Here is a 14,002-nt window from a genome sequence, read left to right as displayed (position 1 = left end):
ATTATATATATAATTTGTGGGGGGGGGGGGGCAGTAGGGATTTCGCCTAGGGCGTCAAATTGGCTAGAAACGGCCCTGCTTACAAGGACCGACAAATTGAAGGCACCGTGTGGCAGATTTGAATGGTTATCTCGCGGCGCGTTCCATCAAAGAGCGCACTTAGGCCTATTGATTTGCACTGCCAATGAGCGCCTCAGTTTCCTGCTTGGAAACGAGTTGTAGTTGCGGGTGGAAAGTGTTAGTTCTGGTTGCCGGGTCCTCTAAACCCAAACAAACCTCCTGAGGCGACAAGTTTTTAGGTGATGAAGGGGGCAGCCACTTCCCAGACTCAACAATGCGATAAAGCCCAGAGCAGTTTTTCATGATACGTTCTGCCATTAGAAAAAAAAAGCAAGCAAAACATATATATATATATATATACATATATATATATATACCAAAGCGTGTTAGAATGAGCCATTTTAGGTAGGCGTGGTTGACTCTTAACTTTTATAAAGAATATCTCTTTGGATTTGAGACTTTGTCTTTGCAACTTTACAGATGATCTTTATGCACCAAGAGCTTGTAACACTCCAAAGAGAAAGGAAAACTTGAAATCGCATCATATGACCCCTTTAAAATAGAAAGCATTTATTTTAAATTGTAATAATATTTCCACAATATTACTATTTTTACTGTATTTCAACGTAAATGACTCTGGTTTAGGCTAATTTCTGATTTCCCTACCTGTTAAACATATTAAGACAAAAACCGGCAAATTATCTGTTAAACAAGAAGTATTTGGCTTGAAAATCCATGTAATATATTAAAATATGATTCTTTTTAGCAATAACATCAACAATGGACTTAGAGCTGCACAAAACCATCATGCTAGGATCATCTTTGCAACTTTTTTTTTTATTGCAACTGGAAGACAATACATCACAGAAACTTGATGGTAGGGTTGGAGAAAAAAACAAAACAAAACAAAAACAAATAGATTTTGTCATAGCAATGGACAAAGTGGTATTTACATTAATCAATAAAATTGTTGTCTTTGGCAATATGATTACAAGTCAAAGGAAATACAGAGTGCAATTACACCTCTATATTGACATATTAGCAGGGTGCACATGCCATCAGACTGAATATTTCATTACAAACCAAATGGACTCCATTACCTTCATCTTTAACAACTCAAACACATAACAGAATGGCAGTTAACAGGAACCTTTCAACAAAAACAAAAAACACAATGGGAAGAAAAAGAAACACTTTTTTTTTTTTGGCTGGCTCTTCTTGATGCTTTTTAACATGTTTCAGGTTCCTCTAAAAGAACTGGAAAGGAAAAGTTCCGTAGTGAGTGTTGTCTTTGAAGGAAAGGCAGTGTATACAGGACTCGTGGCTCTTTCTACTACCGGCTTCCCAGTTTGAAGCATATTGAACGGAAACGTGATATGACAGATCTTTATAAAGACCAGCAGACAAGGTTATAATCAGGGTTATTTTGTGTCAAGAAATGTCTAGCTTGGTTAGAGAAAGGCATGCCAACTGGAGACATCACATTAACACTCATGGGTCAGATATAACATTCAACACGCTACAAAACATTGGGTCGAACCATTATCATCATCAGATGAACGGGGAAGGCAGGTGACTTCATGAAACACAGCAATGCAGTGCGATATTAACAAATATGACTGAGAATATCTTATACATGAGTACTTGACAGAAATGCTACAACTTTTTGACATGTTTATGACTGACACATCAAGTATGCATCTTCCATTTTGCAGTGTATAGAGTCATTACAGGCTTTGGCACTGAATCCTTAAGTTCTTTACTGCACTTTAAAACAATAAAAGTGCAATTCGGTGAGGTCGTGAAAATATATACACTAGCGTTTGCACTGAGCTCTGGTATCACTTGTTTTTATTGTGTATAAGTGCTTAAATATATATGCGTGGAGGTGTGAATAACCGTCTGACTGCCTGTACCGAGAACAACTGAATCAATACTGATGACTCCTGAACAGTGCTACATGTAAATACAGGAAAAATGAAGGGGAAAAAATGTAGATCCAAAGTCTCGCGGAACAAAATGGAAGACCCTGAATAAAGCACAGACACGCACATCTGGATTACATACGGAAGAAAAGCAGGCACGAAGCCGGAAGGGGACCGACACTCACTACGAACTTCTCCTTGACGACACGGACATTGACGTAGCGGGTATTTGTGGGTATTCGGGGCGGCCACTAGCGTGGACCAAGATGGCCCAAGCCCGTGTCCTTGTATTGCAGAGAGTTTCCCAACAGTCAGTGTTTGTCCCTGAAGAAGGTAATTGTTAAGATGCCTGCTTCAACACAAAGGCGATGAGGATGACAAATGGAAATCAAATCCGACAAAAACAACGAAAGAGACTAGGCCTATTGGCATAGAAATTAGAGGCGATGCCTTAGTTCTCTAGGATCTATATTTATATGAAAATAATTCATGCTCCATGCTAAATACATTATTTACCTTACATGAACTTTGATTTTTTTTTTTAAAAACGGTCTTCTTTTTCTTTACAGAACCCATGCAACACGATTTGGAAAATCCTGCTGGCTACATTGCTTAAATTAAGAAAGGAAAATGGTCTAGTGTTACTTTTATACAGTGTTTATCCTGACTGGATGAAATTGCTTATTACATCACGAGGGTTTCAAATAAAATAACAAAAAAACTTAAACAAATGAACAAACACAAAACAACTCCACAGTCATTACTTTCTGCTATTGAAATACAATTGGTAGGTATTGTAGCTTTAGCTCAGAGTTTTCATTTTCATTGTGCCGAAGAAAGAGTTTCACCATCCACTATCGGTTTAGATGGAAAATATCACTCAATTTGATTGCTCAGAAAAAAAACGTGGGCAGTTTTGAGAGACTTATTGATAAATGTATCACTTTTGACTCCAAAAAGCACTTTGACAAAAGTTGATGGCTTTACTCTCATCTATGATCATCTACAGACATGAGTGTTTTCCACACGATGCTGCTGGACTCCTTTAACGGCCAAAGCATCAAGGGGAAGTGACATCACAGAAACTGCTTGAGGATTGTCTTTGGCACTGACCTGTGCTTCTAAAACATTTTCTATTACAGCAGAGATTACTATAACCCATAATTATCACTTGAGAACTACTCTGGCTGCAGAACTCAATTTGCTGTCATGTTTTTAAAGGATTAGTTCACCCCAAAATGTAAATTTTGTCATCATTTATTCACTCCTATGTTGTTCCAAACCTATAAGACTTCCAGAACACAAATAAAGATCATTTTAATGAAATCTGAGAGATTTCTCTCCCACTGAAAGTCTATTCACCCAAAACTCTCACGCTTCAAAACATTCATAAAAAAAAAAAAAAATCAAAATTAATCATGCAGTTTAATCCAGGTCTACTGAAGAAACAAAATCAAGAGAAACCTCATTGGTTCTTGAGGAAGCTCAAATGTGTTGGCGTGACGCGAGAATGAACCTCATTGGTTCTTGAGTGTCAAGCATTTTGTCAAGCAATTCAAGCGAATTTGTTCGCTCAATGTTTGTATGTGAATAAAAGCCCAAATTAAATCTGTTCATCATATAAAGCAATCATGTCTTTTCAGAAGACTTGGATCAAATTGGATTTATTTTTTTATTTCTTTATGAACATTTTGAAGCATCAGAGTTTTGGTTGAATAGATTTTCAATGGAGGGACAGAACTCTTTCAGATTTGAATTTCATTTGTGTAAAAATCCTTTGCGTGCCGAACAAAGTGTTATGGATTTTAAAGGAAATGAAGGTGAGTAAATTATGACAGAATTTTCATTTTGGGGTGAGCTATCCCTTTATACTACTGTATAACAATGGGGCAGGGCATATTTTACTATCGCTTTTTTTCTATCAGTCGAATTAAATGCTTTGCTGAATATCTTAAAAAAGGGAAGGCTATGGCTTCAATCTCCGTAGATTAAAAACAGAAATCACAATAAAACAAACTAAAAGTGAACTAAAACAAGGAACCCTCAGTAAAATGTTACCTATAAAGATAGGAAAACAAAGTGATTGTTGATATTGCCACAAATCAGTAGAATTCACCTGATGTCCTGGAAAAAAATAGTAAATTCTATACAAAGTGATGTTTTTTTCTCTTTATAATACAGTCAATTTATTATTTTTGCTCTTTCTGCCCCTTTGCCGTCCGGTTGGTGATATTGTTCAAACAGGCCCTGACTCCCGCCAAATGAAGCAGGGATCCGGCCGCCTCCTTCATCTCCTCGTCATCACTTTCCGGAGGCTTCTCCGTGCGCCTCTTTTTTAGAGGAAGAGTGTCACTGGCCACTCTCTGTTTGACTTTTGTCAAATGTTGCCGTTTCTTGTGCTGGGCCAGAGCGAGGGCGTCCACGGACCACTCTTTGGGCTCCTTCTTGATTTTGCTCTTGTCGTCCTCCTCGGCATCGCTGCCGGCCTCGTTGGTGTGGAAGCTTACCTCGCTTCCGTCGCAGTGGGCCTCTTCTTCGACATCCGAGCTGGAAGATTTGGCAAAACTGTAGGTGTGGTCATCCTTAGGGTCACTGCTGAACAGTGGAGAGTTACAGGTGGGCTCGCCGTCACTGGTTAATCTGTATCCGAGTACTGACCTATTAACACAGATGAGAGATGCATTAGTGCAAGTACACACATGCTGTTCCTGTTGTACTGTGTAAGTGCTGAGTAAAACAAATGAACTACATGCGCTAACTGTGTAATTATTTTGTGGAGCTGCTTGTAATTATGCTACTATAGTAATTCATTATAATAATATGTGTAACATGGACACTCTGGACTGATATTTTGCCGTTTTTTGCACAGATGGCAACAACCTCTGGAACACATGAATAAATGTATCCCATTTGTTATTATATAAAGTGAGTAAATCTAAATCACAAAACCTGTCAAGAATATGCCTATGTAATATTTCACCTAAAATCAAAAGAAAGAAAGAAATTAAACATACACTACCATTCAAAAGTCTGGGGGTTGTAAGGTTTTTAATGTTTTTGGAAATGCTAACCAGTGCTTCATTTATTTAGCCAAAAATACAGTAAAAACAGTAATATTGTAAAATATTGTTACAATTTAAAATAATTGCTTTCTATTGTAATGCATTTTAAAATGTGATTTATTCCTGATCCATTTAAAATGGACTTATCGGCTTCTGTTCAAAAACAAGGGCGCTTGTCGGCTTCTGCAGTAAAACATGAACTCGCGATGACTTGAAAGTTGAAAGTGGACAAAACTGGCTTTTCTGACAAAATGTGTTTAGGGTTCAGATTGCGCTATATGTGGAGAATAATGCACAGCAATCCGCTCTTTTTTTTTTTTTTGAAAGTGGCGTTTATCGGTTTTTGCAAATGAACTCTTCATACATATTATATATATATATATATATATAGTTTTGATTGTGGGGTGAAATGTTGGAACTACAACCGTTAACACGTCTCACACATTTTTTTTTCTTGTGTTATGTGACAAACAACGCAGCCTTCAAGCGCCTCATCATTTAACGTTAAAAACAATTAAACATTTGTCTCTGAAACACACTTGAGCTTTGAAGGACCTCTTCAGTTGGCCAACAACATCACTGAAAAGCATACTAATTGGTGGATTACAAAACTCCACTTTTGGGTAACATAATATGATGAAAAATGGCAAATAAAGATAGTTTAGCTCTGTTTATGCCTCTTACCCTCAGAAACAGTAATGACGTGTCTTTTATATGATGCTTGTTTTGTGCTTCTGGTCACAGTTTATACAGCAGCAGCTCTGAGTGACAAAGAACATCCTGTCACGCTTTGCAGATTCGCTGCAGATATGCTAAAACTCCCTCTGTGGTTCGAAAAATAATCCTAAGAGCTTTTCCACTTCCTGCCTCATATGTGCATTTATGACTCATAAATTATAGCCACAGCAGGCTAAAGAGACTGCTTCAATAATTAATTCCTAAATGCAGTGTCACTCATTTTAAAGAGGCAACGAGGCTGTTTTACTCCTTTGGACTGTATGCAGCCTGTCACTGCACGATGTGCACTTCATACAGCGACTCACAGCCTGAGCAGACCCTGTGTGTGAGCATATGGACAAAGGATATATCATAATAGAGGCAATCTGAGATATTTATCAGGTCTAGGCCTTTGTTTCATTCTAATAAAATAATAAATCTTACTGGGGAAAAAACATACCTGGGTCATATTTCACCACAAATTCAGAAGGAATAAACAAAAAATTATTTTAGCACCATTAGGACATAATCTTCAAGACAATTAAGTAATTTTCTTTGGTGTGTTCCAATACAAAAATGTGTGAGTAAATGGATTTCCATAATGAGGAAAGGTCAAGGAAAGTAGAGGAACATGTGGTTAGTTGTCATTAAATGATAAAATGAAAATATGAATTGTTCTTCAACTCCTAAATATTTTATTTATGCAATTCTCGTTAGTTATATACAAAAAAAAGACATTTAAGATAGATAAAAAGAGAGCCTTAAATATTATTGACCATTTGTTTTATTCTCTTTCATTTATGCTGATTTAAATAAAAAGATGATTCTAAAGTATTTTTTTCACAGCTTTCAAAACTGTTCTATGGAGTTTTTGTCTACTGAACATTTTTTTTCAGAAAGTCGTTTCAGCAGTTGAACAATCGGTATGTTGTTAACAATACAATCCACTGAACGCACTGTACTTCTATGCCTCACAGTCTCATTTTCATTCCTGTCAAAAATTAAATTAAGCCTATAATGTCACAATGGGACAAAAAGTGATGTTGACACATATTGCGCACTCCTCTGTTTTTATTTGGTGATTCTTTTGTTTTTCCACTTTTTCGAGCACTATGTTCTAATTCCATCTTACAACACACAACACATCTTACATTGAGATGCAGCAGAGCTTGTAATGCTTGATTTTGTGACCGGGCCAGACCCTGAGCCCAATTACCTTCAGTCGAGGGGACATTTTGTGTAGATTTTGAAGTGCACTGACACTAGCATGCAGTACCTGAGGGGCGGCCTGTTTCTGAGGCTCAGCTTATGAATGTTTCACGGCAAGACAGTCAGTCTGTGTGTTTGGTCATGCCATTAAAAAAAACGTAGTGTTTGTGATCAATTATTCATGTCACATCATGCATGCAAGAGTGGGGCCTTAGCCCGGATAAGACTTTGCGCTGATGTCTGCAATGACCTGGCTGCTCTGATCTAATGAAATGTGAGGAATAGAGCAGCCAGACTTCAGAGAGTCAAAGGGAGAGATCAGATATGAGCCAAAGCACTGCAGTGTAAGCATGATTCTGATTGGCTGATAAACCTGTCAATCATGTAATGAGTCAGGAAATGAGCCAAAAGTAACCTGAGGGACAGGACTGACCTGACAGCGGCTGTCCTGCTGACAATGGGGTTGATGGGAAGGGGTCGGATTCCTGGGAAGAGGCCCTGGCTCATCATTCGAGCTCCGTTCTGGATCACTCCCTGAGGGACTGGGGAGAGAACACAGATAATGTACATTAATGCAAATGCTAACTGAAAGCATATGGGAGCACAAATATACAATGTAAACAATCCTGCTATGTATAATAGCAGACATATAAAATCCATTCAAAAGCACCACACCATGTTAAACAATTAGAAATCAGTTTAAAATGTTTAAATTCCAGTTGTTGATGCTGCAAGGATGAAATTTCCCTATAGTTTCAAATTGGTTCCAACAGGCAAGGGCTGTCTTAAATAAACAGTTTAAATCTGTTAGGCTGGCTTTTGCAACTTTGACCCCTAAATGGGAACAAACAGTGGTTGGTTCATTAGCATGTCAGACAGTGGGTCTCCTCCTATCTAAATGGGCTAAATAAACTGCTATCTTAATTTTTCTAAGAGTGAAAATATTGTCAAGTTTTCCATATTCAACCAAGAAACGTAATCACAAACCCAATGGATGATTATAGCTTTTCTGGTTTACTCATAATGATGAAAGTAACCCAGAAAAAAAGAAAACAAGAATTGTGCTTTGTTGTTTGTTTTTTTTGACAGGTCTCGAAAAGTGGTCACATGATTTTACAGGGAAGTGCTCTGTTATTTGATTGCTTGCCTTGTATATATATATATATATATACATACATACACACACACACACACACACACACACTGTATGTGCAACATATAATAATAATAATAAAACAGTAAGCAAATATATATATATATATATAAAATTGCTTACTGTTTTATCAAGAAACAATCTTCTATATATATATATATATATATATATATATATATATACACACACAAAATATTTATTTTACAAATACATATATTTATTAACAAATATATATTTTATTATTATTTATTATAAAGACCTTTTTGATGGAGGTCACACTCAGCATCCAATAAAACATTTTTGCATCCGAGAGCAGCATCCTCCTTTAATGAGGGTTAACCAGGGTTAACCACAATTTTGGCACTGCAGTCAAACAGACCTAATAGCTGCTGCCCTTCTCTCAGTCCAAGTATGAGGCAACATATAGCTCCATCTGGAAAACGAACCTGGACTCGTAGCAGATGGCAAACACACAAAAAAAGGACAAAATAACCATCCATTCAGAATTCAGCACACTGATTTGGCCATTAGGCAGGAGCATTGTTGCCTAGGCAACCGGTCCCTCTATGTATGCCATAGTTGCAGAACTCAACTAGATGACAGCAAGCTGCGGCTGCGGAGCCGAAAGGAACATCTGGGCTGGCTGGGTGCCCTCTTCACCCGCCTCTCCACCCTGAGAGAACACGCTGCCATAACAAGGTGAAGCGATGCCCTGTGACAGAGGCTGTCCCAGCTAACTGAGTGCATAATAAGAATTGACAGAGATGTGCGGCTCTCCACCAATTAGCGTGGATGGGCTAACAAACTGAATGGCTAATGATCTCGCCCCATTGTAGGTGGTTCATGTTGAGCCATCCATCCAGGCATCAGAAACAACAGCAGGACACAAAGCAAATTGTATTCACAGTGCAGCCACATCAGGAAGGAAGCCAGTGAGGCTTTTGTGCCTGGGGATGTTCCCTCTTTTATGTGGATGAGAGCTGTTAAACAAAGGCGAAAAAGTGTTAGCTGGCTCAATAGAAAAGAAATCCAGATCTGCGATGGCAATGAATGGCTTCACGTTAGCACCATTGACCGAGATTTTCTATGTGGCATTATGTGCGGATAATGCTGCATTTAACAGCAGGTAATAAATAAAGTACCACGGATGGTGACTTCCAGGAAGCTTGGCACATACGCGACAGGATGCTCACTGCGAGCTGTGCAAACATCAGCAGTGATTCAGCTGCGGTTCTGTGACGCCGATGCCCATGGGAAGGTGTCCTGGCACTCTCACAGGGGCACTGCAGAGGCAGTCAGTGCACAAATGCTATCAGACTGTTCGTTCGCTCTCTCTCTCGGCCTTCCCCTCAAGCGTATTAATGTCGGTGGCAGATGGCCCTGGAAACAGCGGCCCTCATGCACAATTCTGCATTGAAAAGTCAGTTTCTCTCTAATTCTCTCTTTAACAACTGTATTCTAACAGGGGACAGCTGAGTTGGGAATCAACATAATGTTTGTTCCCACTGAAAATCTCTTGTACATCCATTTTTATGCCTTGTGAACTTAAAACTTTGATGTATTCTACATTGTTACTCCAAATCAGGGTTATTATAGCTAACTAAAACCATAAGAAAACTTTTGATACTTGAAATAAAATAAAGTTTCAATGAATTTTTTTATTTCTGCTAGTTAACAAGGTAGCATTTGCAATTTTCATTTAGTCTAACTTTATGATCTAAAATGACTAAAACCTAAATAAATTTAATAAAAACTATATAGACATATTAAATAATAAATAATAATAATAATGACCAAAACACGTTTAACTTAAATTAAAACACAAAATATAAAAATATTAATAAAAACTATAATAACATCTCAATGCTACTAAAAATAACGCTGCTGCAAATTAAGCTGATTTTTAATAAAGATAATATTTAGAAGTTGACAAAGTTGCAAAAATGACAAAAAAGGGAGAATTAGTACAAACCAATCAAGTTTTGCATTAAATAGCAAAAACATATATTACATCTGCATAATGTCGCCTTCAGCCATTTTCTTTTTGTAAATAAAATTATTTTTAAGAGTTTTTGTTTTGTTTTTGCTGTTGAAAATCAAAAGTTAAAAAAAAGAAAGAAAAAATATACAAATATATAAAAAAATATAAAAAATAAAATAAAATAATCAATCAATAATGAAATGCTGAAATCTGTGTATGTTCATGTTTGGCTGGCAATAGTTCTTGTTCTGAAACATGCTTGCAAACGTAAATCAAAAGTTGCCTACACAACAGTCTTCAGCACCAGCCTTTGCCATATTTGCCCACCAGGGGGAGAGATTCACAACAAAGCAGATGTCTAACGGAACACTTAGTCCACTCTTTCCGTGCACTTTTCAATTCAATTCAAGTTTATTTGTATAGCGCTTTTCACAATACAAATCGTTGCAAAGCAACTTTACAGCAAATTAAGTTTCTACGATATTTAGTAGTAGCTTATCAGTGACTATGCACTTCCATATTACCTTATCAAAGTACATGGGGAAAAATAAAACATTAAAATTCATTCTACACAATAATGCACCCTTAAAGCCCCTCATCACTGAATGCTTTTATGGAACAAAAGGGAGAATAAATGAAACCTGAATTTTCTTTTTTGCGTGAACTATCCCTTTAATACATGATTTACAACTCCTTCACATGAAATTTCACAGCAGTCAATCTGTAGATGAGCCGTCCTGACAGGACTCCTCCTTGGGCAAACTACACACTCAGTAAGAAGTACCTTAAAAATGCTGCTTATACAAAGAGTTTCAGGGCGAGAGTGCTTTTGGCCATTGTTTCCTCACAATACAGCTGGGGGCTGCGTGATTCGTACATTCGGGCCTATGACATGCACCACTGCTTCTGTAGAGCGAGCGCTTCTTTTCTCACAAAAGCCAAACAGCAGGGACTCCACATCCTCTCAAGAATCAGCCTCCGCACATGAGCTCTATGGCCACTGGGCTTCCTTCTGTATAAACACCAGTGGAGGAGGAGGTGTACTGAAGGAGCTTTTGTATTCAACTGGCAAACTTCTGTATGAGCAGGTTCAAGTAAGCAAGGTCAGAGGCCATATAGAATGACCGACTAAAAGCTTGACTTGTATCTGAGTTTGAAGTAGTGAGAAAATCCTCAGCTTTATGGCTATAAAATGTACCATCAACACAATAAAGACCAATACAAAAAGAACAGTGTTTATATATATGTGTATTAGTATTTATACAGCATGATAATCTGAGATGATTTTTGATTAAAAAAAAAAAAATGTCAATCATCTTAAAAATGAAAATTCTGTCATCATTTACCATCCAAACATATATGACTTTCTTTCTTCTGTGGAACTCAAAATGAAATATTTTGAAGAATGATCACTCTGCTCTTTTAAATAATGAAAGTAAGCAAGCATGCATAAATAAATACAAATTAAAATAATAATAATAACAAAAATAATAATAAAAAACACACACACACACAATAGAAGTTCCATAAAAGTAATATGATTTATGATTTTAGCCTTTGGACTATAAAAGTCAATTTTTCTCAACAATTTTAAATAATTAAAAAACTATATATATATATAAATATACTGTATACATTAATTGTAAAATAAAAAAAGTCTGAGATTAATATTATTATTATTATCATCATTAATATTATTTTTGACTTAAATTTCAAAATTAAAGTTTAAGTAAATTCTGAAGTAATTCCTTTACATTTCATTCAATGAGTAAAAAGGAATCCAGTTTAACACCAGCAAGACTTAATGGTGACTACAGCTTTGTAGAAATGCGCCAGAGAAACAAGAATTTACATGCCTGCTCATTTAATCTAATACTGCATCCGCTGGAATCACTCCTCTGGGGTATAATGAGAGAGACACAGTGAGAAAAGAGATAAAGACAGATAAACACACAGACAGACACTGAAAGGAAGAGTAAAGGCGATGAGAGATGCAGATGACAAATTCCCTGTACTGTAAACTTGGCACCTGCTGTTGTGCAATAAAGCCCATGCATTTAGCTTAATTCTTTTCCCAGACGAACTATAGGAAGTATATTGGATTTGAGGGGATCGGTTTTCAGCTCGAATATTTGCAGTGTGATAAATGACGGCATTAGCTGGAATTAAAAGGAAGGAGAAGTCAAGTGATACACAGCTATCATGAGGCATTGAGGCAGGAATAACAGAGCAAACTGATGCCGGCGTCTTAAAGGGGTCATATGACGCGATTTCAAGTTTTTCTTTCTCTTTGGAGTGTTACAAGCTGTTTGTGCATAGATAAGATCCCTAAAAGTTGCAAAGACTAAAGTCTCAAACCCAAAGAGATATTCTATTTAAAAGTTAAGACTCGTCCACGCCCTCCTAAAACACCTCGTTTAAACACGCCCCCACTTGTCTACGTCACAGCGTGGGAAGATTTGCATAACCCCGCCCAAATGTTCAGCAAAGAAAGAAGGCGTAACTTTGATTCTTGCTGTAGTATTGTTGCTGCCGCCGCCATGTCGTGGAGACGCTGTGTGTTTCGTTGTGAAAGCCAAACTACTTTGTTTGGTCTTCCAAAAGAGGACACAATTAGAAATCAGTGGTTCATTTGTATTTACAACACTGTTCCAGAACAGTTCAACCCAAATATTCAGATGTGTGCAGCGCATTTTATGGAGGACTGTTTCCTGGGAAAGTAGCCTACAATGCCGTCTACACACAAACGCTGTTTCTATAAAGTGGGGCAGTTCCAACTTTGCAAAGACAGTCTGGCCCTTGCCTGTAAGTACGTTTTCATATTAAAAGAATTTGCCACTGACGATTCAAACGCGAGTTTTGAGCTGTGTATAGTAGCGCTTGTTGTTTGTCGTTTCTCCGATCATCACAACATGGTTTTATGTTTACGTGACGCGATATGCAACGCAACGCGTAAAAAGACAGTATAAGTCATTATAATCAGTAATTATGTCCCCACTGGATGCAACAAATGCCTCGTTTGTAATGGGTTTTATTGGTTTTGTCTCATCACACCGGGACACGGCATCACAGTATGGTAAGGGGCGTAACATTTCCGTCACACGCTTGAAGCATTCAGCCAATCACAACGCACTGGATAGCTGGCCAATCAGCATACACCTCGCTTTTCAGACCGATGAGCTTTGTAAAAATCGACGCGTTTCAGAAAGGCGGGGCATAGAGGAGCAACAATAATGTACAGTAAGTGGAAAATAATGTGTTTTTTGAACCTTAAACCGCATAAACACGTTGTATTACACCAAATTTTCACCAAAAATAATGTTCTTTTTCGCAACTTCATATGACCTCTTTAAACAATTCTCCTACACGCTACAGAGAGCACTCGGCTGTGGTGATGGATTCCAGGGTTGCTATGAGAAGTCCTTCTGCCTTTCACGGCCAAATAAAAGCCCCAATACACACTCTCAAGATGGCTAGTGCATGCATCTCATATATGAAGCCTTGAGAGACAGAAACAGAGTTCAATAGCAGATGCCTTTTTGTTCATAGAGCCACAGTGACTGCCACGCCACAGAACCGAATCCAAACAAAACGCCGTTTAAGGATATCATTTCAGGAGGAGTTGCTGTCAGTACACTGGTAGAGATGGAAGGGCCCTTTGTAGGTCACACAGTGACAAGAGACCTCCTTAGGGACTAATCTTCCGCTCGCTGCTTCACAACTATTTACCAGGCTACCATGGCAACCGAGACTGATATCCGAGTGTTCGCTTTTCGCTCAGATCCCGCCTTTCGCCCCGGTGACCAGGAGCAAGGTCAGGCCGAAAAGATAAACAACACACAGGGTCTCAACATTAAGCAACGCTCCTACTGACAGAAAGCAGACGCGAGCAAAC

General features: G+C 37.9%; 1 protein-coding gene across 4 annotated transcripts in view; it reads right to left on the bottom strand.

The window, feature by feature from the left end:
- Window positions 1-3,641: 3,641 nt before the first annotated feature.
- LOC107588274 (forkhead box protein N3-like) overlaps window positions 3,642-14,002 on the bottom strand; it is an 88,564-nt gene continuing 78,203 nt past the window's right edge. For all 4 annotated transcript variants that reach the window (XM_016276307.1, XM_016276305.1, XM_016276308.1 and 1 more), the window contains 2 exons: window positions 7,407-7,515; window positions 3,642-4,643 (listed from right to left, as the gene is read on the bottom strand). In XM_016276307.1, coding sequence (XP_016131793.1) covers window positions 4,175-4,643; window positions 7,407-7,515 — 578 coding nt within the window. In that variant the 3' untranslated portion in view covers window positions 3,642-4,174. The remainder of the gene's footprint in view (window positions 4,644-7,406; window positions 7,516-14,002) is intronic.

Source organism: Sinocyclocheilus grahami, unplaced genomic scaffold, assembly GCF_001515645.1.
Source record: "Sinocyclocheilus grahami isolate Dianchi unplaced genomic scaffold, SAMN03320097.WGS_v1.1 scaffold101.1, whole genome shotgun sequence".
NCBI classification, from domain to species: domain Eukaryota; kingdom Metazoa; phylum Chordata; class Actinopteri; order Cypriniformes; family Cyprinidae; genus Sinocyclocheilus; species Sinocyclocheilus grahami.
The sequence above is the reverse complement of the archived record's forward strand: the minus strand, read 5'-3'. Positions and strand labels throughout refer to the sequence as shown.